The 21,349-nt window shown below is 41.9% G+C and overlaps 1 protein-coding gene across 2 annotated transcripts in view; it reads left to right on the top strand.

The window, feature by feature from the left end:
* Nucleotides 1-261: 261 nt before the first annotated feature.
* NXPH1 (neurexophilin 1) overlaps nt 262-21,349 on the top strand; it is a 196,268-nt gene continuing 175,180 nt past the window's right edge. For both annotated transcript variants that reach the window (XR_014173542.1, XM_081932253.1), the window contains exons 1-2: nt 262-363; nt 1,109-1,270. Coding sequence is in view for 1 of the 2 variants with exons in the window: in XM_081932253.1 (XP_081788379.1) it covers nt 1,214-1,270 (57 nt within the window). In the remaining variant the exon portion in view is untranslated. The remainder of the gene's footprint in view (nt 364-1,108; nt 1,271-21,349) is intronic.

Raw genomic sequence — 21,349 nt, 5'->3', positions numbered from 1 at the left:
CCGGGCACTTGCTGGCCAATAAGTCATTTTTAATAGAGACAAATCACTCGGAACGCCCAGGAGGCAATAGCGGTGGCTACTGCAAGTGCCGCTGGCTGCTGCAAAAAGACGCGGGCGGTCCGGACAGCCTCAGGTCTCCTTTCTCTTGCAAGTTTCCTGCAATCGTGACGTCCCTGGGCGCTTCCCTTCCGAAGCCGGGGGCACCTGTTTCCACGGGACCTTTGTCCATATCATGGAGCAACCGCGCCGAGGGGACCCTGTCCGAGCACCCGAGCCCGCGTAGCTGGCTTTGATTGCTGTGCTGGTTTCTTTTCCTATGGACTATTGCCAGAGATCGACTCCTGCTTTCGGACCCCACATGCAGTAGGTGGACGCTTTCCTTTTCCCCACGAGCCTTTGGGGGGGGGGGGGGGAAGGGAACGACTCGAACAGCGGGGAGATTTGGCTACCAGCGATGAGGCAAAGAGGGTCAGGACAAGCCAGAGACAGAAGAGCGGCTTCGAAGCACCGAAAAGGGAGAGTGAGGGTAGGTGGGTTGGAGGATCTGTGGGGGAAAGCGAGGTGTGTGTGCGCGCGCGCGCACGAGCTTCTTTGGGCGCCTCTCAGGTTCAAGCCACTGTCTCGAAACCTTTGCCTGGAACTTGAGCTTGGTCTCGGCCATCATCCGGGAGCCCAGGTTAATCGATTGGCTCCTCTCAGCCTCCCCCGTCGCTCTCCTGATCCTTCTCCTCCCCCACTTTCCGCGCCCTCCTGGCCCAGCGCGTAGCTTTACTCCTGCCCTACGCGAAGAGTGGGGGTGGCGGCGAAAGATCTGGTGGATGACCTCTCTTCCCACCCTCCTAGACAGCAAGAGCGCTGGACATTGGGGGAAAAAAAAACCACCCCAGCTCTTATTAAGCCTCTCGCTCTGGAGTCAACCCGCAACTAGTTAATTTGGCCCAAAGAAAGCTCTTCTCCCTGCGCTCTTGCCAGATGGACTAATTCTCTTTGAGGCATTCCATTCTTTCCCCTCGCCGCCTGGGTATCCCCCTCCCTCTTCCCTTTCCACTCAACTCGGCAGCTAACGTTGTCTCGTGGTCATGGAGTTTATCCTTTCATTTTTGCCTAGGCTGAAGCGAGCTGTCCTGGCTCTTTAAAGTAGATGCCGGGTGGATCTATGGTTCTGGCGAAACAGAGAGGGAGCCCGAGCAGCGCGAAGGAAGTTTGAGCCGCGATGATGCAGCCCACATACTGGTACGCGGTGCTTCTGCTGCAACCTGTGCTGTACCTGGTAAGTTTCTGCGCCTCTCTCCACCCCTCCTCTGCTCGTCTCCCAGCCGGGGTTGCCGGCGGGATATCAACAGGGGAGGCCTCGATCCTGGGGGAGACGTCCTACAATCCAGACAAACTTCTTGGATCCCCGAGTGCCTCCATCAATCAGGGACGTGCCCTGAAGCAGAGAGGAGAGTTTGGCCCCGGCAGCTTCAAAGGAGCCAAAGGGGGAGGTCATTCTTGGGGAGTTTTCACTTGGAGCAGGGGGGTATTTGTCACACAACGGATACTGGGCAAGGGGTCGACCAGGGGTTGTTTTTGTGTGGGGAATTCAGAGTGTGAAGGTAGGAATCCTGCAAAGCGATTCTTGGAAGGATTTTGCCAGTTAGCAGTGGTGTTTCCGACTCATGTTCTGTAAAACTTTTTCCTCCTCACGTTCTTTTAGTTGAGCATTGAACATTCTGTTCGTTCACACATAAGAAGGGGGACAAAATCACGGGGCGCTTAGGAAACACACGGGATGGAGTTCCAAGGCCATTCTGATGCGTCCGCTGTCACCCTGATTCCTCCCTCCACCCGACCCCTCCCTCCGGCGCACCGTCCGAAACGCTCTTCCCGATCCGGTGCCTTCCTAATGACCTTCCATCTCTCTCAAACGATTGGCCATCCGCCTCGTTAGTTGGCAATGATGGGAGCAGTAGGCTCCCTGTCCAAGCTGGGGATGATGGGAGTTGTCGTTTGACAATTCTATACGCAGGCGTTTTCAGAATTGGAACCTAATATACGCTCCAGGAGCTAGGGATGGGAAGGTAATATTTGGCAGAATGCTTCTCGGTGTGATTATTGGAAGTCAGCATCCTTGTCTCCATGCCCCATCCTTCAGGGTTTAGAATGGTTTTCCGGACCGAGGAAAAAAGTCTTCGTTGTTACTCCGAAAAGTCCATCCAGTCATTTTCCACTAGCGGGAATCTTACGCGTGGGAAGTCCTGTTGGTTATCCTTCTCCCGCCCACCAGAGAGTAAACTCTACTCATACGAACCATTCTGCTGTGAGCCCACCGAGCATCCTCCCTTAGCTTACTCGGAAAGTGCTCGGGAATAACTCCCCTTTAAGATTATCGGGGGCATAGAGGTTGCAGTTGCTTCTCTGCATGGGTCGAACGATCTGCATCACCGGAGCCCTCTATTCGGTTTCTTTCGGAAGCCACCGGTTTACAGACCGGATAAACGACAGTACGAGGATTAGAAAACAGAGACAAGAGCTGAAAAGACTTGAGTGTAATTTGAACCCAACAAGCAGAAACCTAATGAGCTTCTTTAGGGTCTTCCGGGGTAACACTTTCTTCGGAAGCCTTTTCTCCCCGCTGACTGTAATTGCAAGCTTTGGGCGCTTGAGGGCGCTGTGCCCCAATTCCAGCCATCTCAGGGTAAACAGGTGAACACGGGGGCAACCCCTCCTGTTGGAAATCATCGCTCTTGGATGCTATCCACCTGCTCGTGTAACCTTCGCTCCCTCAACCTCCCAAAGGAGAGTGTGTGCCAGTTTAGAAGTAAAAAAAAAAATCTTGGAAAGCGTTTTTGTCTTTCCTTTTAATAGAAGACCCACATGCGTACATTCTCTATACGGTGGACAGGTGTGGATCCAAAAGGAATGTGAGAACTGGCTGGAGATTGGACACTCCGCCAAGATTCTCAGAGTAGCAAGACTCACACTAGTGACATCACATAGGGCAATGATTCTGCAAGGCTTCATAAACTACGGACACCTGAAAGGGTCAATTTACTCTTTGCGTTTTTTTCTTTTCATTATTTTTGGGCGGGGTCGAGGGGTGATTTTGCAGCGCCGTCCCTATTCCTTCTGATTGTTGAAAAACGGTGTTAAGAAAATTACAGAACATGTAACCAGGGTCGAGATTCCCAAACTGCGTGATTTTCCCCACTTTCGCCCGTCGTGTTGTTTGCTAGAAGTTAAAATAAGTCCTTGTTCTAAATGTGCGGCACGCTGGAAGCAAGCGCGTCAGTTCTTTAATGGTAAACTGGGAGCATTTGAAATGCATTCCGTACGCAAATTAGGCTGATTCAATTACTGTTTAGTTACCAATTTCATTACCCGAGTGCCTTCACTTCCTATCCCCACCCCAGCTGTGGAAACGGGAGGGGGAGGGAAAAAAAGGGAAATTCCTGAAAACAATGAAAGATTTAACCGAATTTGAAAATAAAGCAACGCTTCAACCCTTTCTCGACTTGGCCCAGAGTTTTTCCTCAGCCCAACTTTATGGTTCGTGTCCAAGTCGCCCGTTCTTCTGATCGTGCTCCAGTTCTTGGCTAGAGTTTCCTGGGACTCTTCTGCAATCAGGTCGGGTGACAGCACTGAGCTTTTCAAGCGTTAATTAAACTTGACTAAAGCAATTAATGCGATGGCGCGAAACAGTAAGGGGTAACGTGTAAGTTGCCGGCCGCCTCTTCCTCCTTGGAGGCCGAATTGTACAGAATGGGCCGGAGCGAAGCAATGTGGAGGGAGGGTTGGAGAAAAATAAAATCCGCTTTCATTCTGAGTTCCGCCGGCAGTGAAAATCGATGGGGGTGTATAAAATGAAAGGAAAGATGGATCCCACCAGTTCCGGGGAGCGTCTGCTGCCGGCCGCACCAAGGAAAGCCATGATCTTGTTTGACTGTTCAAGCGCAAAGCTCAGTTAGAAGCTCGGCTGGACCAAGTTCTGTCCTGTCTCAGTCGGTCGGGCTCCGTTTTTGACACATCCGATCTCCGGCTGCGCCTGTCCGAAAAGGTGAGAGGCTGTATCCACCCAACCAACGTAACCTTAGCTACACGCCGACTGAATTGTTGGCTAAAATTACTGCCGCTCCCAAGGCCAGGATCTGTTAGGACAGCGGGTGCTTTTCTGGCCTGAAAGCTCTGGATTGAAGCCAAGAATGGCTTCCGGATGTTTCTGGCTCTCGAAGAAATTCGGGGCATAACCTTAACAAGTTTTCCCTCTGCTTGCCTCTCCCCTCTCCTTTTGGCTTAGTCCTCGGGAATCTCAGCATTGGCTTCTTCCGGATCTCCGGGATCCCTTCTTTCTTTGCACCGGGGAGCGATGCTTTATTCTGCATTGGATGGTGCAGAATAACCATTTCCCCAGGAAGCTTTCGTTAAAACAAGAACAATCTTCCGTTCGCGTATCACCACCCATATTTAAAATGTGCCCAATGAATAATAGATAATTCCCCAGGCTCACTGTAGATAAGCCGATACATACCGTTCCCTTTAACGTTTCATGTGTATATGTGTGTGGGGTGGTGGTGGTGTTAGACACGAACTGTTACAGGAGTGACAACCTGAAACTTGAATCTGATATTACTTCTGGAGGTTTTCAGCAGGCTTCCAAGTGTGCAAATTACACTTGTGGGTTATATATGACATTGGAACAAACAGATACAGGACACTGAGAAATATGATATATATAGATATATGTCTTCTCCATTTACACACTAAAGGCAAGAATAATTATGTAAATATGTGCACACACATATTGACACATTAAACGTGTTAAAATGTCTCTCTGTGCACCTTTATCAGACAATCAGAAAGCTCTCCACCCACATATAAATTACATAAAAGAAAAGTTTGTAAGAAAAGTTTTTTTTTGGGGGGGGGCGGGCGCTATCTGGTTTGCGTGGCAACCAGATAGAATCCACCACAAGACTTGAACCGAGGCTAATTGTCTCAGAGACGAATGTCATTGATTTCAATAGGATTCACTGCGTTCAAACCTAGGCTGTGCGCCTCCAAAGGAGGCGGGGAAGAGGCAAGGCAGAAGTACAAATCGTAACTTGCAGGCGAGTCTCTCCCCTCCGATCCTGATTTAAAGTCCCCCCCGCCCTGGAGTCGTGGGGTTCCTTCCACTTCGGCGCTGATCACAGTCAAAATTTCATCGCGCAGATTACGCCACTACGGGGAGTCGGCAACCTCCGGCCTTACTATATAGATGCCTCGCGTTCTGCTCGTAGGGACGAACGCTCGCCCAGCTTTCCCTTACCTGGCGCCTGCCATATTGGAGGGACCTCATCTCCCATCATCCAAGCGGGATGGTAATGGGAAGTGTCGTCCAAACAGGCTGGAGGGCGCCTGGTCGGACAAGATTGGCGGTCTATCTGCAAGGCCGCGTCGAAATATTTGCCCAGTGATTGTGGAGGCTAATATTCCCTTGAAAAAGGTTGATTTGTTTCGACCCGTGTCCTGCTTAATAGTGTGAAACCCCGAATCAAGTATTTTATTCTGATGATGAGACTTGTCCTTCTTTGCCTTCCTAGATTTATTTTAGGCACCTTTTCCTACATTTTCTGAACTCTAGATTGGAAACCAATGACTCCTTAAGCAGTACACGGAGTTGGTGTGGGTGAGTACTGTCTAAGAGTGTTTTAAGTTATAGCATTGTCCCCTCTACCTCGCACAATGTTATGAGCTAAATTACTTCACAGCTTAGCGGTTAAGCAGACATGTTTGCCGTTTAAAATCCTAAATTTTCGCCCGTATCCTGATTGGGCAGTACAGCAGATAAGGGGATTTTGCTGTGGATAAGGGGACTAACATTTGGAGATTTAAGTCCCAGGTTTACTTGGCAGCCAACTTCATGGTCTTCACTGGAATGTGTTTAAATCCGTAGAAGATCGAAGCTGTAATGTTAGAACGGCTAGTAATACTTTTGGCCGCTTTGCGTGGTTCACTTCGACGACTTCGGTGCCAGCCACTCTGACCTCATGAAGCTGGTGACTAGTAATTATGACGTCTTGTTGTGTTTTGTTTTTAAAAAAAAATCGGAATTGCAACCAGGAGCGGACCAAAAACCGTGTCTGAAACCGGAACACTTTTCCCGAAAAAGCTTAGCTAGGTTAGGGAAGTTGTACATACTTTATTTCAAGGGTGGGAGTTTGAAATAGTGCCACGAAAGTGCTCCACTGACGCTGCTCGAAAATCCCAACAACTTTTGCTAAGTATATATATTAAAAAAAGGCCCTGAATATAAAGTTGTCCCGATTCTGATCGCCACCCTGGCATTCATATTACCTTGTTAGCTTCATCGAGGGAAAGCCGTCCTTTCAAATTAAGAATCCCATACTACTGGGGTAGCGGCTGGGCTGACAATATCCCGAGGCCAATTATTTAAGGGAGGGGGCGTGACCACACCTTCCTATCTGCCCTTCTCAAATCACACCGCCCAAGAGGCCACTTGACTTCATTCTCGGAAAGGGTCGGCGGGGTGTTTCGAGGCCACTTCTCCGCACGCCTTGAGGGCTGTCCGCACTGGCGATTTCCATCACCTCGGGAAGGTGATAGGCATAGAGTGATACATCATTAATGCGAATAGGTGAGGACAATCCCTGGTGTGGATAACCTTGCCCTGTAACCAAAGAAGGCCGGTAGGGCTTCTAGACAGGTGCCTATGTTTAGGCAAGAATGAACTGTAGGGCAAAAGGCTTGTGATCCATGGCATCTCTCTCTCTCTCTCTCTCTCTCTCTCTCTCTCTCTCTCTCTCTCTCTCTCTCTCTCTCTCTCTCTCTCTCTCTCTCTCTCTCTCTCTCTCTCTCTCTCTCTCTCTCTCTCTCTCTCTCTCTCTCTCTCTCTCTCTCTCTCTCTCTCTCTCTCTCTCTCTCTCTCTCTCTCTCTCTCTCTCTCTCTCTCTCTCTCTCTCTCTCTGAGAATAGCTTTTTTTTGACGCGGCTGCAGATTCTAGAGCAGCTTATATATTTCTTTAGTCAATCCTCCCCGTTCCATGATTTTGGTGTCATTCTTTTCTTCTTCTCAGAATTAAAGGGCAGAATTATAACCCCCCCCCCCAACTCAGCTAAGCATTTTCCGCAGGCTGCAAGGAAATTATTACCAACTGGGCCCTATTGTCCTCCACTAACCATTCCTCCCAAGGCTTTTTCAAAGATTGTGTGAGAGTGGGTGGGTGAGTAGTGTGAGTGGGAGTGCTGAAAGCATTTGGCTATTATTTGACTGCCTTTCTCCCTCCTCTCCTTTCTTTGAAGCGATTTGCTATACTTTTGTAGATATCCAGAGAAAGAGCAAAACAGCTGGCCGCGCACCCGCGGTCGTCACAATTGATTTTGTTTGTTTGTTTGTTTGTTTGGAAGTATAAATAAACAAAGGAGCCCCTAGTTGAATTTTTCTGCCTGTAGAAAAATGGTTGTCCATAATAAGGCTGCGTAGGATTTGAAGGGTGTTGCGACAAGCGACCTATGAAATAACAGTAAGTGTCTACTGCTAGCTGTGTTCTGGGTGGAAGTATGGGTCACACGCATCCTCACACGTATAGTGATTATTTCTAAGAAAGCAATTGTTAGGAGGAACACAGCATGCCTACTCTTTGCGCTTCTGTGCAGTCCACTTAGTGCAGACTCCTCGTGTACCCAATATCATGCTTTTTATCCCAAATGATACATGAACATTATTGTGACATATCTGGAGACCGCACTGGCACTACATAACCGTATCATTAAAGAGCATCGCTCGTTCCCTTGGTGGGTCCAGTCTGCTGATGAATCGTTTCCTGACATTCCATTGCTTTTATCCTCCTAATCCCAAATACGTTTTCCTGGGATCAACCTTTCCCCCTCCCCCAGAAATCCAGTGCGGCTTCCTTCCGAGGAACGGAATAAGATTACCCGGTTAGCTTAGCCCGATCTTCCGGTTCAGTTCATTAGCGCCTTGTTTCTTAGCTGGCTAATGCCGTTTCGTAGCGTTCAGGGAGTCAACTGGGATACCCACGCGTGTTAGCAACTTTCCTCTGCTGCACTTCTACAAGCATTGGAGTTCAAAGAACTGCACTGATCCAGTCCAGGACCCAGAGAGGTCAAGGAAGCACTCTTCCTAAGGTAAAACTCCGCAGGGACAGCAACCAAACTTAGACCTTTGCTAAAAACACAACTAGCGGTCAGTTCAGACGGGATCTACTTCAAATTCTGCTCCTTTTCTGCTCGCTCGCTTATACTGTTTCTATTTTTAAAATGGGGGCGGGGGCCTCTTGATGCTTCCTCTCTTTCTCTTTAATATCAGGAGGAGGGGAGAACACAGATTAGTACAAAGGCATTTAAGTGAAAAGGGAGTGGGCATTTCCCCCCTTGCTGCGTTTAGCTTGCTAATTGAACTCCCGCTTCCTTCGGCCTTAATAGCTTGTTTTAAATGTTTAAATGTCGCGCGCGCGCGTGTGCGTATGTGTGTTTCTCCCTTTACACAGAGGCAACATTCCCATCTGGCGATTCTGGCAAATATTGTTGATTATACTCATAATATTATAATAGTAATGTTATTAACGCAAAATCGCCAGTAGAGCAGCGATGGAGGGGGGGGGGGGACAGTTATTCTCTTTCTCTCTCCTATCCCTCTTGCTCCTTTGCTGGGAAGCACCCGTTTCTCGAGGGAATCCAAGTCTTGATCCCCCAGAATTGTTCTTTCTGTCGTACTCTCTGTGCTGCGATTGGGGCGAATGACGCCCGGTGATTTCCCTTCTACTTTATCTCAGCCCTGGTTCGCCTAACTTAGCATATAAAGCAGCCCCTCGGGTGCTTGGTAAATAGGAGCTTTTAGCTATATTTTATGCTATAGACTGACAATTTGACGACTCTGCTTGACGGATTTCTACTTCTCTCCCTCCTCCCAGTCTTCGCTCCCCTCCAACCCCCCCCCCCCCGAAATCTTGGCAAGCACTTTATCAAGGATAAAAAGGTTCTGCTGTAGGGATGTCACTCAATTTATGGTGAAAGTCGAACGAGTTACTTTTAATGAAAGTGCCTTGACGATGAATATTGCCAGCCATTTCCTGAACAGGCTCTCTCGGAGGGAAGGAAAGGAGGACATGCCAGTTCTTCTCCCTGAAAAATATATCACCCACCAAACTCATTTACCAGCGAAGCCGACCCCGACCTTTCCGAAAACTGTTGACGGGACTGTAGGGTAGGTCGGCGCAGGGGGATGCCTTATTGCAAACGGAGTAGCGCGGCAGACCGATTTCTGCCAGAGGTGCAGCCGAGGCTAAACTAAAATGATGTATGATTGAGTGAACCCAGTCAACAGTGCCCCATTCAGCTATGCTAATAAGCAAACCGTGGCTTGGTATGATCTGTAATCCCTGCCTCTGCCTTTTTATGCCCTAATCTTGTTTATCCACTTCAGATGCAACTCCTTTATGATCACTAATGGTAGCAGGACTCCAAAATCTAGGGAAGTGAGAGAGGCACCCACAGCAGAACAGAGGTGTCTCCAGATATACAGTTATGCTGGCCTCCAAGTTCAGCAAAGTTTAGGAGGGGCTGATGTATGGGGCAGCTGATCTTTACACACACACACACACACACACACACACACACACACAGAGAGAGAGAGAGAGAGAGAGACAGACAGACAGACAGACAGACAGACAGACACAGAGAGACAGACACAGAAAGAGACAGAAAGAGACAAGAGACAAAGACACACACACAGAGACAGACAGACAGATTTATTTGTAAAAGGTATATTATATAGAACAATTATTGTTCCCTATATTGTTCTCTATCACACACCTTATTTCATGCTTCTGGATTGTATCCATATCATAAATCTATTTAGGATGAAGATGATCTCTGAAAATTTATCGATTTCTCAGGGGCCTATAATGTTCTTTTCTTACTATAAATCTTCAAGTTTGTTTTAACTTTTTTGAATAATGAATTAATTGAAATATAGTCAAAAGCACACTTCTCCAACAAGAAATCCTCCAAGAATTGGCTGGGAGATTAATGGCATTTGAAATACAACACTTCCAATTAGGATATTTAGTAGAAAGTGGTGTCTATTGGGTGAAGTAAGTGTCTTTAATGCAAGTGTGTTTAAGGTCACAGATTCTAATGACATGAAAACTTCAGTTTCAAATAAAAGTAGCCAGAATTGTTGTGGGGACTTTTCCTGAAATTTATGAAATTTGTTTGTCAATATCCTGGATCACTTTAATGGTTTTATCATTGGTCGTAGGGGATTAATGGGTCTAGGTGAAAAAGGATTCTATCTGATATCAAATACCACCCAATACCACACTAGGGCAGGGCTCAGGCCAGTGATATGAACCAATGCCATATCTAATTTACCATCTGGAATAAATTTTAATAGATTCACAGGGTGTATCTGAGAAGCATAATCATAAAATATTTTAGTTGGTAGCAAATGAATTTAAAAAAGAGAAAAACAAATGAGTTTATCTCTATCTCAAAGCAAATCCCATTGGCATTCATTAATTGAAGCTGTATTCAAATGTTCACTACACACTCCCCAATTGACTATTGTACTGGTCCCAATTACTCATGAAGAAAAGTAAAATAAAAATAAAGCAAACAATGCATATGTGTTTAATGTGTGTATTGCTGCCTTCTTTTTAGTGCAAACCTTAGTGGAGAATGATACAATGCTCTTTCAATGTTATTTTTATTTTGTTTATTTTATTTTTTTAAAACCCACCTATATTACTGTATAAGTAAACTCAAGGCAATAAATACATAATACTCCTCCCATTTCCCCCACAAAACAACTGTATGATCTAGTTGGGCTAAGATTGGCTCAAAATCATCCAGCACCTTTCATGCCTAAAATGAGACTGGAACTCACAGTCTTCTGGTTTCTAGGCCAGCACCTTAACTACCATACAAAACTGTTTGTTTTATGTTGCTTCTAATTTTCTGATTGTTTCAAAATTTTCTGTGAGACCAGAGTTCCTTTTGCCTCCAAAGTGATCCTAATCAAACTTTTGGCCTAGATATACTGAGGGTTGCTAGTAGCCAAGATTGTCTTCTTCCTGTAGTTTCTGTCAAACAATGCATTACCCATTTAAAAGCAGCAAAAAAAATTAAAGTACAAACCAACTCGTCTCTTGTTAACCACGGGGTGGGGTTCAGATTGCGAAACCATAGATGTTGTCTAGGATGAAATCTGGCAGTCAATGAATTATACTTACGCAGAATAGCACATGGTTCATTCTTATTGTAAAGATACCATCTACTTTTTGGTAGGCTTACTTTGAACTTCTCTGCCTTTCCCTAACATAATTGGAAATGGGAAGAGCCTTTATTACTGTTTAAAACTTATTATTTATTTTTCATTCAGTTGTTTGGTGCTTCTAGATACTCCTTGACCTACAGTAGTTTAATTAGTGACCATTCAAAGTTACGACAGCAATGGAAAAAGTGATTTATGGCTGCTTTTCACAGTTACAACTGTTGCAGCATCTTCATGGTTACATGATCAAAGTTCAGATGTGTGGCAACTGACTCATATTTATAACAGTGGTAGTGTCCTATCACCTTTTAAGACCTTCTGATAAGCAAAGTCCATAGGGAAGCCGCATTCGCTTAACAACCATGCTACTAACTTAACAACTGTAGTGATTCACTTAACAACCATGGCAAGAAAAGTCATAAAATGGGGCAAAAGTCGCTTAACAAGTGTCTTGCTTAGTAACAGAAATTTTGGGCAGAAAGTTGAGGACCGTCTGTGATTGTTCATAAAGTTAACACCATACATAAAAATAGTGTGACATAATCTGATTTTTAAAAACCCGAAAGCCTAAAACGGAGCTTGGAGTTCAGGATGAAGACTTCCACTCCCTTCATAGTGGATTCTAATTTTAAAGATCGTTGAACAACTTTCTGCAGCCTTGAAGCTTCAGATTCATCTCGTTATAAACTTTTATATTTCTAGTTAGTGTTCTCCTTAGCGTTAATGTAATATCCATCTCCATTTATTATATATTTATATAATTATTTGATTACATCCCACCTTTTTTATTCCAGTAGTGCATATAACTAATATTCTTCTTTCTCCTATTTTTTTCAACAACAACCCTGTGAGGTGGATTGAGTTGTGAGAGAATATCTGGACCAGTTACCCAACTGGATTTCCTGCCTAAAATGGGACTAGAACTCATGGTCTCCTAGTATATTATATGAATTCAAATATAGTCTTCGACAATATATCTCTGGAAGACTTTTCAATAAACCACTGAAGATATTCTACTTAAACTGTGAACTTTTATATACACCCTCTTGTTTTGTTGTTTTGCCATATAGAGTAAATGTTTCAGCCAGAATGTCCACCTTTTATGGGTAGTCTGGGTGAATATATTTACATGAGAAGGTATTTACTTTACCTGACACTTCAAAGATATATTAAGTATCTAATTTACTGATACATAAACTTTCATATTATTCAATTCCAAGGCTTTGTTGGATCTTATGTGCACTTAGAATTATTGAAGGAATTAATAAGCCTTAAGATAGATCATGTATGCCTTTATGCATGTGAATAACCAACACTATATCAGAGCCATCTCTTTCCTGTACATCTGTTTAACCAATTAGGACTATTTTATCAGTTATCAATATTTTTATCAGAATATTTTATCAATATTTTGTCCTCTTTCCCAAGGGTAAGAAGGTTTTAAAAAAAGAGAGGGAATCTTCTTATCCTTGGAAAAGGAGGAAAAAACCTATCGTATTTTTCGGAGTATAAGACACACTGGAGTATAAGACGCTCCAGAGTGTAAAATGCACCAAGGTTTTGAAGAGGCGAATAAAAAAAGTAGGTAGGTAGATAGAGGGATAGAGAGGGAGAGAAAGAGAGAGAAATACAGTAGGTAGGTAGGGAGAGAGAGAGTAGTTAGGTAGGTAGATAAAGGGATAGAGAGGAGAGAGCGAAATAGAGAGAGATAAAGAGAGAGAAATATAGTAGGTAGGTAGGGAGAGAGAGAGAGAGAGTATAGATAGGTAGGTAGGTAGAAGGATATATATATATATATATATATATATATATATATATATATATATATATATATATATAGAGAGAGAGAGAGAGAGAGAGAAATACAGTAGATAGGTAGGGAAAGAGAGAGAGTAGGTAGGTTGGTAGGCAGAGGGATAGAGAGGGAGAAATAGAGAGAGAAATACAGTAGATAGGTAGGAAGAGAGAGAGAGCATATGTAGGTACGTAGGTAGATAGAGGGGGGAGAGAGAAATACAGTAGATAGGTAGGAAGAGAGAGAGAGTAGGTAGGTAGATAGATAGATAGAGGGAGAGAGAAAGAGAGAGAAATACAGTAGGTATGTAGGGAGAGAGGGAGAAAGTAGGTAGGTAGGTAGATGTTTCCAGGTGTATTTATCCATGTGCTGGAGAAGGAAATCACTGACAATATGCAGCACCTAAGACTTTGTTTCTGCTGGCACAGCACTTGATAAATGTAATTCTCATCAGTTAAAGAGCTTTCGAAAAGGGGAAAAAAAGTTTTTGCACTCTGCAAACTTCCGAAAAATGGCCTGTCTTTTGCGAAAACGCCCCCCCACATTTTTTTCAAAAATAGAGGCACCAATAGCCTTTGGAGGGCTTGCAGAGTGCTCCTGGGGGTGGGTGGGCCAAAAGCAAGCAAAAAACGGCCCGGTTTTCACGAAAATGGGCCGATTTTTTGTCGAAAAAATTACATGCATAGCCTCATGGAGGCTTATAGAGTGCTGCTGGGGGCTGGAGGGGCAAAAAATACTCCATCTTTTGCTCATTTCTGCCCTCCGCAGCGCCCAGGAACTCTCTGAAAGCCTCCATAAGGGTATACACGGCCATTTTGGTGAAGGGGGAGGAGCTTCAGGAGGCAAAAAATGCTGTTTTCAGTGTATAAGATTTTCAGCCTCTTTTTTGAGGAAAAAAAGGTGCGTCTTATACTCCAGAAAACACAGGGGTATATCCTATATATCCCTCACTTTTGTGGTTTTAGGGTTGCTCTAGTGAATTTTTTCTTTTTCATGCTTCTCTAAAGAGAGAAACTAAAGTAGATTTTTTAAAATGCAAACTGTTTCTAACTCACTTTTCTCTCATCCCAATCTTATTGCACCTTATTTGCTTTTCTAAGGGACTGAGTAAGAATGCCTGTTGAGTGGTTATTTCAGTGCCATGGACAACTGTCACATTAATTTTCTTCTGTGAAATTCTGATACAAAAGGAGAAAGTTTCCTCTTCTAAACATGGATAGAATTTTAAGTGTCATATTCTCAAAGGATCACAAGTATGTTGCATTCAGCATCTATGCCTGTAGTAATGGCACTTTCTGATTCTAGTGCGTGTACAAAAGGGTAGTTGAAAAGCAAGGCTCTAGAATGCAATCTTTTTCTTTAGAAACAAAGACAACAAATAATTAAGATTGATGTCTTATTAACCATTGGTGGGGATTTTAAGTGAAACAACTGGAATAAAATGTCTATTTGAGAAACTTTTCTTTCAGGCTTTTTCCCTCTCCTTCCCCATATATACATTTTAACAGTTCTTTTAGAATTTGTTTTTAAGACATTGGACAAAAGATAAAGAAATAGTCAAGGTAGACCAAGCCCCAGGTTCCACTAAACATTTGAATGTAAGCACCTTCATTTTCTAGGAGCTCATCCTCTTCTCCCAAAAAAGAAAAGAATTGCTGAAATTAAAAATATCAGTCAGAATTCACTTATTTCACCCTTCTTTACCTAACTAATTAATTTGCATTAAACATGAATAGAAATTGAGGAATTGAATTGATTTTGGATGAAGTGCTCCATTAAAAGGATTAAACGTGGAAGGAAAGGCTTTGGGGATACATAATTTTTAGAGTCTTTTCTTGAGTGGATTAAAACAAACAAACAAACAAACCAAATTGTAATAGATTGGAAAGATTAACTTGAAAGATTATTGACAATGAACTAGCTTCAGAAAGTTGAAGGCAGAGAACATTTAATGACCTTCACCAAAACATAGTTAATGAGGGAGTTTTCTATTGAGCCTTTCATTAAATCAGCAACTAATAACAATATAATTAATTAACCTTGGCCTTTGCAAAAACAATGGCAACAAATCTCATTTGACTCAAAGCCAAACCTCAGGAATTATGCCACAAGAAAGCTGTTATAATCAACTAGCCATAGTTATGGAAATCAACACATTTAGGACAAGTGTTTGCCCAATTAATCTAAACATAAATGACTGTTTATGAGTTGGGTTGGGGAGGGAGGTGGCATTCCAACAAGCATATTTCCTTGCTAAGTAAAACATAATCACTGACTTTGCCTCTCAATCACATAAATCCTTACCTAATATTGACAGAGGTCTTCCCCAAGGGCTTTGCCCACCAAGAAGTGGTTGCCAATAAAATACAAGAAAATTTCAAGGGATTGCGTAGCTGGAAGAATGATAGGGCCCATGCAATAAAGAATGGAAGAACTGTTTTGAATCAGTCTTATTCAAACTCTAATGAAGAATATATATGGGACTGTGGGCAGTAAAGAATAGAAGCTAAACCACTTAGAATGTTGTAAGCTCTTTGGAGATTGTGAAACAAAGCTACCTGGTTAAGAAAATGTCAAGACTTATCTTAGCTATCCACCTGTGTACTTTGCTATCTGTGAAATGGATAGAAGACTGCCTGGAGTGAAGCGGTGTCTGAGATGCAGTTCAGTGCCTGGAAATTTAACAAACATTTTGAAAAGCAAAATAGTAGGGTTTTTTACATCTTCCATAAGAAACAGAAAGTGGCCTATATCCTTGCAACAACCCTCATATAATCTAGGATATAATTGTTCAAGGTCACCCAGTGAATCCTAGCAACTCCCAAGTACATGGTTATCTTTTCTTAAGCTCATCTTTCCTGGTGATAAATGTGTAATATTTTAGATGTACTGTATAATCATTTTTCTGATGTTCCCAATTATTCATTTTCATACAGAATTAGCCCACAGCTACTGTGAACCAAGATGAAGACAGGATTTGACTCTGAGTCTTTCTATATTCCAGCACTATATTCCAGTAAATTTCTCCAATCTTGCCTTTTATATTTGTTCTCTATCATTTTCTAAACAACATGCAAACCATGCTGAAAGTGATATGTGGTGTAATCCAATAAATTTGTGACCACAAGATTGGGAAAGGTTGCTCTGCTTCACAGATTTTTCTTTTTTCTTTATTATTATATTTTACTTTCTCCCCAGTGGTCTGTTTTATTTTATTTTATCTTATATTTATTTATCTTTATTTTATCAAGAATAACTTTGTGGTTTGAAAGATAATTACTGGCCTCATGTCAACATATATGTTTTCATGGTTGAGGAAACCAAACCTGTGTCATCAAGTTGCTCTTCAAACTTAAATCCCCAAGTGATGCTAACTTTTACAATAGAAGTGAGCCATTCTAAATATTACCCAGTTACAACTCCTAACAACCTCAAACAATTGAGATAATGGTGAATGATGCCTGGTAGTAATCCAACAGATTCGGAAGTCTATATATTCTTCTTTATATGATTCCTATTTTTTGTTTTGTTTGGGGTAGTCCGTCCTCATTTTCAGTCCAGGTATGGTTGCTTGATGTAAAAAAGATGTTGAGACTCTAGAAAGAGTGCCGAGAAGAGCAACAAAGATGATTAGGAGATTGGAGGCTAAAACATATGAATAACGTTTGCAGGAACTCAGTATATTTAGTCTGATGAAAAGAAGGACTAGGGGTGACATGATAGCAGTGTTCCAATATCTCATGGGCTGCCACAAAGAAGAGGGAGTCAAGCTATTCTCCAAAGCACCTGGAGGCAGGACAAGAAGCAATGGGTGGAAACTAATCAAGGAGAAAAAGAACCTAGAACTAAGTAGAAATTTCCTGACAGTTAAAACAATTAATCAGTGGAACAACTTGCCTCCAGAATTTCTGGATGCTCCAACACTGGAAGTTTTTAAGAAGAGTTTGGATAACCATTTGTCTGAAGTAGTGCAAGTTTTCCTGCCTAAGCAGTGGATTGGACTAGAAGACCTCCAAGGTTCCTTTCAAATCTTCTACTCTATTCTACTCTACTCTACTCTACTCTACTCTACTCTACTCTACTCTACTCTACTCTACTCTACTCTACTCTACTCTACTCTACTCCATTCCATCCCATCCCATCCCATCCCATCCCATCCCATCCCATCCTATTCTTTGGCTTTTTTTCATTTTGTTTTGCTTGCTATATTATCTTGTGCTGGCAGGTTCCTTTTCACATGTAGATTGAATTGTTCATTGAGCAGGTCTGTCATTTAACAGGGGAAGCCTGTTCAGCCACTCCAGGTCCAGCCAATTCTCCACTATACTCTTATTAGTGGCCGCAGCAATAACAATGAAGAACACAGCAGCTGCTTTGAATCTACTCCTTGCTAGCAAATGATTGAAAAAGAAAATTGTTGGTGTCTTGTCTCTTCTTTTCTTGATAAATTTTGAAAGCCATTATAATGCCTATACTTCTGCATTTTTTTGATTGGTGTTTTTTAAAGCTCTCCGCCTTAGGAGAGGGAATAACTTGGATTTTGGGAACATTTAGCAGCACATCCATTGCAGGAAAAGGATACCCAGGCTACATTGTCAATCACTGATTTCTGCAGGACAGTGGGAATTGTGCAGAGGATCAGTGGCTAAGATATAATCTGAAAGGAAGGCTTGTTTTGGGGGGGGGGAACCCTTCTACAGCTCCATGGTAAGAGAAAATCTTTAGTTATTGAATTAGTTTACAGTAGTAAAGTGAAACAATTATTGGGGGTTTTCAGGATTTAGTTTTGACAGTGTGATAAGTCTAATGTCCTACATATGAAGTAGCAGCTTTAGAGGTTTGATTTGATGCTTTGAATCATTTTGTATTGATTTGATATTTCTTGCTATATTGATATTTCATGTAAGGACTTTTGAATACTTATTTAAAAGATAGTGTCAAAGCAACAGCTTTGAAAGGAAGGGAAGGCTCCCCCTCAAGAAAATTATAGGCCTCTTCTCTACATTTTTTTCAACATAGACAAAAGAAGAGAAAAGAATTAATCCAGCCATTTTACATGTGCTGTTTTGAAGGGGAACATGGCACCTTAGTAAGAAGAAGAAAAAAATTGTATGCATGTGGATGATGAGACCTGCAGTATAGATGTAAATCTTTTCACTGAATCTAAATATTCCTTGCTAAGCAAGTTCTTTATACATACTGTATGTCGGAAGTGGAGTTCCCAGAATTCCTAGCCAATATGGCCAAGGATTATAATATAGCTGCAGATTTAGTAACCCTATCCAGAGTTGTGGGGAATTGAAGCTTTTGTTTAGTTCACGTTATTATCTTACAAAATCATGCCAGTATCTTTTCCCAGTTGCTGTGGGAACTACTGGAATGGCAAGAGTTACACAGATTTATCTTCATCCTCTACAGTTTCCAATTTTGTTGTATTTAAGTACAATGACAATAAAGATTATACTTATACAGTACTGTCCTCTAAAGCTTGTTGCTTTGTTATGGTCTGCTGCCCGAGTAATTGTTTCTTGTTTTGTTTTCTACATCTTATTCAGTTGCCTTAATAGCTGAACTACTCAATATTTATTGAGGTTTTATAATTTGTCTATTGATAAGAGATGAGATATAGGAAGAAGAGATGTTTTATTGAAATATTAGAGAAAGTGATGTTACTGTTTGCACTTGTCTGATGGGAGAGAGAAATAATTTCTTTACGCATCTTTTTCTTATTTTTTCTCCCTTTTTTTCTGCACTTTTAGTTTTTTATTCTTAGTCAGCATACTTTTTACCCTGTTTCCCTGAAAATAAAATCTCCCTGGAAAATAAGCCCAATCGGGCTTTTGCGCTCACAAGTTAAATAAGCCCTCCCCGGAAATATTGCAACATAGCAGCAGCCACGAGATGGCTGCGCTCGCCACCTCCTGCATCTCAAAAATAATAAGATCTTCCTGAAAATAAGGGCAAGCACTTATTTCAGGGAAACATGGTATCTGTGTATTTGTAAACTTTAATTCAAATCATTATAAGAAATTATGGGCCATATATTTTGTTTACTGAAAAATAGAATCAAAAGAACATTAATTGAAATTAGACTTTTCAATGATACGATACTGATGTTTAGTAGGCACAGTGACTCCAGGTTTGTGTTTAGATCTAAATGACCAATGCTGGTGAATCCACAAAGATATAAACTCTTTGGAATTAAGATGCTAAACCAACACCTTTCTCAGTATATGCTTACCGAGTTTTATTTATGATTTGCTTTCAAAGATTCTGCTTTGTGTGTTTTTCTCAAGTGAAGTGAGCCAAGTGTGGTTATTAAGTATTCTTGATAATGGCATCTGAGTTTTATTAGAATATTCCCTGGAGAAGTTAATCTGATGTCTTCTTGTGCTTTATGCATTTGATAAAGATATGGTTATTTTCCCAGATTTTTTACCTACTACTATGTTCCCACTATAGTAAAAGAATGTAGTTTTTTAAAGTAAGATATATTTTTATGCTTGTTTATTGTTATTGTTTATTGTTTGAGTAATAGTTTCTTGGTTCTTTATTTTTGCATTTTATTGGTTTGCCTTAATTTCTAAACTGCCCACATATTTATTGATGGGCAATCAATAATAAGTCATGTCATTGGGGAAACAGAAGATTGGATTAGATGAACTCTTGGCCTAATCAAGGAGCACAATTTTGATAATCTTATGCCAAATCTAATTATTCAAGTAAACAGAAAGACTTTGAGGAAATAGACAAGCATTAGGAGCATGTTATCAAGCTTTGTGAAAATGGTTTCACAAAATAATGCATTGATGATATTTAGTCTCTTCTTGTTGTACAATATTGATAATTCCATTTAAAAAATCTTATATATAAGTACGGTCCAACTTGGAAGGCCAAGTAACTAAAGTTCTAAAAAAAGATTGTTACCTAAATGGCTTGATTTTCAAAGTTTAGTAGGCAGAATGCACTTTTAATCTATTTTATATAGAAAATATGAATCAAGTTACTTTGCATGGGTTTAGATCACGGGTGTCAAACTGCGGCATCATATTGCCATCATGTCATGTTTTGTGACTTTCCCCCCCTTCATGGGAATAGCTGGGGTGGGCTGCATGTGATATATCTAGCCTGTGGGCTGCCAGTTTGACATCCCTTGTTTAGATAGTTTCAATTACAGTAGTATGAAAAGCATCACAGTATGATTGGTAAGCTCCACAAAGAGATCTATAGGGTGCTACCATGGCAATTATTTTGTTACATGGCATGATGTTAAGCTTCTGGCTCAGGACTGGAGTATACCAAAGAGTAATCAGGATTGGAATCTAATATTATACTTCTGAAAATCACACTGGGACTGATTTCTGAGAAAACATGTAGATTTGGGGATAAATTTGTTAGTCCATAAACATTTCTTTTTTAGCCCAAGGTTTCAAAGTTTGGTCCAAAAGTCTTGTTTGTAGCATTTTTTCTATTTCTCAATTAACCAATTTTGTCTCCTAGGAAAAGTTTGGCTAAATATCCACCATCTTGATGAATCACTGATGATAATTCATAGTGCCTTTAAAACTTTTCGGTGATCTCTTTCATTTTGCCTATCTACTTTGTACACTATTTTCTGTTTTCTATTATTCTCAACCTTTTTGATCACAATTATTTTTCTTAGTTTATTACCGTATCTACTCATTCCATATACCCAAAGAAAGTGAATTTCTGCTTGTGAGAATCATCAATCACTGCTTTCAAGATACAGTGAGTTTTTGTTTCATTCTGAATCCGCTGATAATTTCTTCTTGTTGTCTTTGGTATTCAGTTTAAATTAAATCTTAATTTAAGATTTAAACTTCAATTCGATTCACAATCTGGGACTTGTAAAAAATTAACAGTTCAAGTTCTAACCAAGGACCTAATTGCTGTTACGATAATGCAGGGGAGTTTGACACCACGTGGGATGCTTAGTTCCGGCCCGTGGGGCTGGCCTAGAAATATCAAAGGACCGGCCTGCAGTGCCTCTGCCTGCTGGTAGAGTGCTGCAAGAGGTCCTGGAGGCCGAAAATGGGCCATGTGGGGAGGGAACATGAGTTCCCCCCTGGCCTGTTTTTGGCTGGCAGTGTGCTGCAAGAAGCCGTGGAGGCAGAAAATCAGCCACGAGGGCAGGCATGTGTGGGGCTCATTTGTCTAAAGTGGTGTAGGGTTTCCTGTCTAAGCAGGGGGTTGAACTAGAAACCTCCAAGGTCCCTTCTAACTCTGTTATTCTATCATTCTAACACCAGGATATGCAG

The sequence above is a fragment of the Natrix helvetica genome, assembly GCF_964273705.1.
Source record: "Natrix helvetica genome assembly, chromosome: Z".
NCBI classification, from domain to species: Eukaryota; Metazoa; Chordata; class Lepidosauria; order Squamata; family Natricidae; genus Natrix; species Natrix helvetica.
The sequence above is the reverse complement of the archived record's forward strand: the minus strand, read 5'-3'. Positions and strand labels throughout refer to the sequence as shown.